The sequence below is a fragment of the Sinocyclocheilus anshuiensis genome, unplaced genomic scaffold, assembly GCF_001515605.1.
Source record: "Sinocyclocheilus anshuiensis isolate Anshui unplaced genomic scaffold, SAMN03320099.WGS_v1.1 scaffold1875, whole genome shotgun sequence".
Taxonomy (NCBI): Eukaryota; Metazoa; Chordata; class Actinopteri; order Cypriniformes; family Cyprinidae; genus Sinocyclocheilus; species Sinocyclocheilus anshuiensis.
Window position 1 is genome coordinate 113,507 of NW_015549774.1, and position 2,307 is coordinate 115,813.

At 45.0% G+C, this 2,307-nt stretch overlaps 1 protein-coding gene across 1 annotated transcript in view; it reads left to right on the plus strand.

Moving 5' to 3' along the window:
• Window positions 1-2,307, plus strand: part of LOC107660846 (nucleolar protein 14-like) — a 9,840-nt gene that overhangs the window by 5,129 nt on the left and 2,404 nt on the right. Inside the window, exons 8-12 of the mRNA XM_016450271.1 lie at window positions 223-353; window positions 1,048-1,209; window positions 1,311-1,412; window positions 1,538-1,691; window positions 2,068-2,227. Coding sequence (XP_016305757.1) covers window positions 223-353; window positions 1,048-1,209; window positions 1,311-1,412; window positions 1,538-1,691; window positions 2,068-2,227 — 709 coding nt within the window. The remainder of the gene's footprint in view (window positions 1-222; window positions 354-1,047; window positions 1,210-1,310; window positions 1,413-1,537; window positions 1,692-2,067; window positions 2,228-2,307) is intronic.

A 2,307-nucleotide genomic window follows, 5' to 3' on the forward strand; every position in this document is an offset into this window, starting at 1 on the left:
GTGTCTTCTAGAAACAAGGCACATGTTTCTGCATGAGTTTGTTGTGTTTGGAACAACTTGTCAGACTGGTAGTGTGTGAATCTTTAGTCGACATGTAGTGTATGATGACTAGTTTTCCTCTGTAACCATTTACAAAGTAGGCATGTGTATGCTGCCTAGTGCTTTAAAAGTCATATAGTGTGTGTGTGTGTGTGTGTGTGTGTGTGTGTGTGTGTGTTTCAGCTCCAGAGAGCTACAGTGATCTGAAGGCACTCCTGCAGGATCACGGATCAGAGCAGCAGCGCCTCATTCTGGACAGAACGCTGAAGTGTCACCATCCCAGTCTAGCCGCGGGAAACAAAGCCAAACTACAGGTCAGAGACATTTTATGTTTTTTTTTTTTTCATTTTAGTAAGTTTTAGGGGTGGGGGAAAAATCAATACAGCATGGTATCGTGATATTTTCTGCGGCAATACTGTATCGATACACGGACGCCAAGTATCAATCTTTTATTATACTATTTGGTTGAATAATTAAATCAATTTCATTACAATCCACTAGATGGTAGTGTTGAGTTTTTTTCTGGTGAGGTCAGCTGGGTCACCTTCAGCATGCAGTAAGTTAGTAAAATAAAAGGTCCACGTTTAAATTGGATGTAAAACTATGTTTTATTTATTTTAAATTTAACAGTAATTTACTTTCAAATGCCTCAATTGCTGAAGGGTCTGCACAACTTTTTAGTACAATTTCAAGTTACACTGTTCAAAATACCTGTAGTAGCACAGCAGTGCATACCTGTTTACATTTAATTAAGGTGGACTAGATTAGACTGCAATACGAATAGTTGAGTTTGTCAGGTGCATACAACATTTATTACAGGTTTTCATGAACGTGTTGGTCAGATTGTTTGCTTGACAATCCCATTTAGCACTGCAGCAATAAAACTGAAGTGAGATAAACAAACTGAGAAATGTTCTTTTTAGTTAAAAAAAGATAAAAGTCGACTTCAAAAAATCAACCCCTAGCACACACACACACACACACACACAGATGACGTGAGCTTATCTGTATGCTCGTGTGTATGTGTTCTGCAGTCAGATCTGCGGTCTGTGTCAGATGTTTCCTGAGGCCGCGTGTAAAGCCGTGCAGACGTTACTCAGCGACAGCGGCCACAGCATGGAGGAGACGCTGGAGGTCAAAGGTCGAGCACCGATGCCTGATCTGGACATGGTGCGCAGATGGACTGACACAGGAGCACAGATACAGAGACGAGAGGCTGATCCTGAGCTCATCGTGTGTGTGTGTGTGTGTGTGTGTGTGTGTGTGTGCAGCTGGTCCTCCTGAAGATCACGGCGCTGCTGTTCCCCTCGTCAGACTTCAGACATCCGGTGACGACTCCAGCGTTCCTCTACATCAGTCAGGCGCTCACCAGGGTGTGTGTGTGTCTGTAATAATGAGTAGATTGTTTGTTTGTTTTAGTCATACAGATGCTTTAAAACATCTTGTTCACCCAAGACATGATGACTTAATGTGATGGCTCTGTGTGTGTGTGTTTCAGTGTGTGGTGCTCTCTCTGGAGGACGTGTGTAAGGGTTTGATCCTCTGCTGTCTGGCGCTGGAGTTCGTCTCTCTGTCTCGGAGGTTTTTCCCAGAACTGCTGAACTTTCTGCTGGGACTCCTGCATCTGACTGTCTCCGACAAACGCAACATGGGTACTGCAGTGTGTAAGAGTGTGTGTGTGTGTGTGTGTGTGAGAGAGAGTGTGTGTGTGTGTGTGTGTGTGTGTGTGAGTGTGTGTGAGTGAGATTTTACTTCACCTGATCAAACCAAACGAGCTACTCGTGTGGAAACAGGAAGAGGAATCTGGGTGTTTCCTGTCTGCTGATGTCCATCATCACGAGCGACAGAGGCATTACTGTATTCACACATTCAGTCTGAGCATTTGATTCTGAACGGCTGTCCATCATGCTCACGTGACCATCGTGTGTGAGTGTCTTGTGCTGTCATTAACACTCGTTCTGACTGACCATGTCTGTGTGTGTGTGTGTGTGTGTGTGTGTGTGTGTGTGTGTGTGTGTGTGTGTGTGGGTTATACGGTGGTGAGTCCGTTCAGATGGCAGGGGAAGAGCTGTGATCTGCTGGTTCTGAAGGATACTAATGTGTCTCACAGCTGGAACAGGAAACCCATTTCACTGCACACAGCTCACAGAATCCCAGCCCAGAGTCCAGTGGAGAGAGACCACTACAGGTACTCACACACACACTCACTCACACTCTCTCACACACACACACACTCACTCACACTCTCTCACACACACACTCACACTC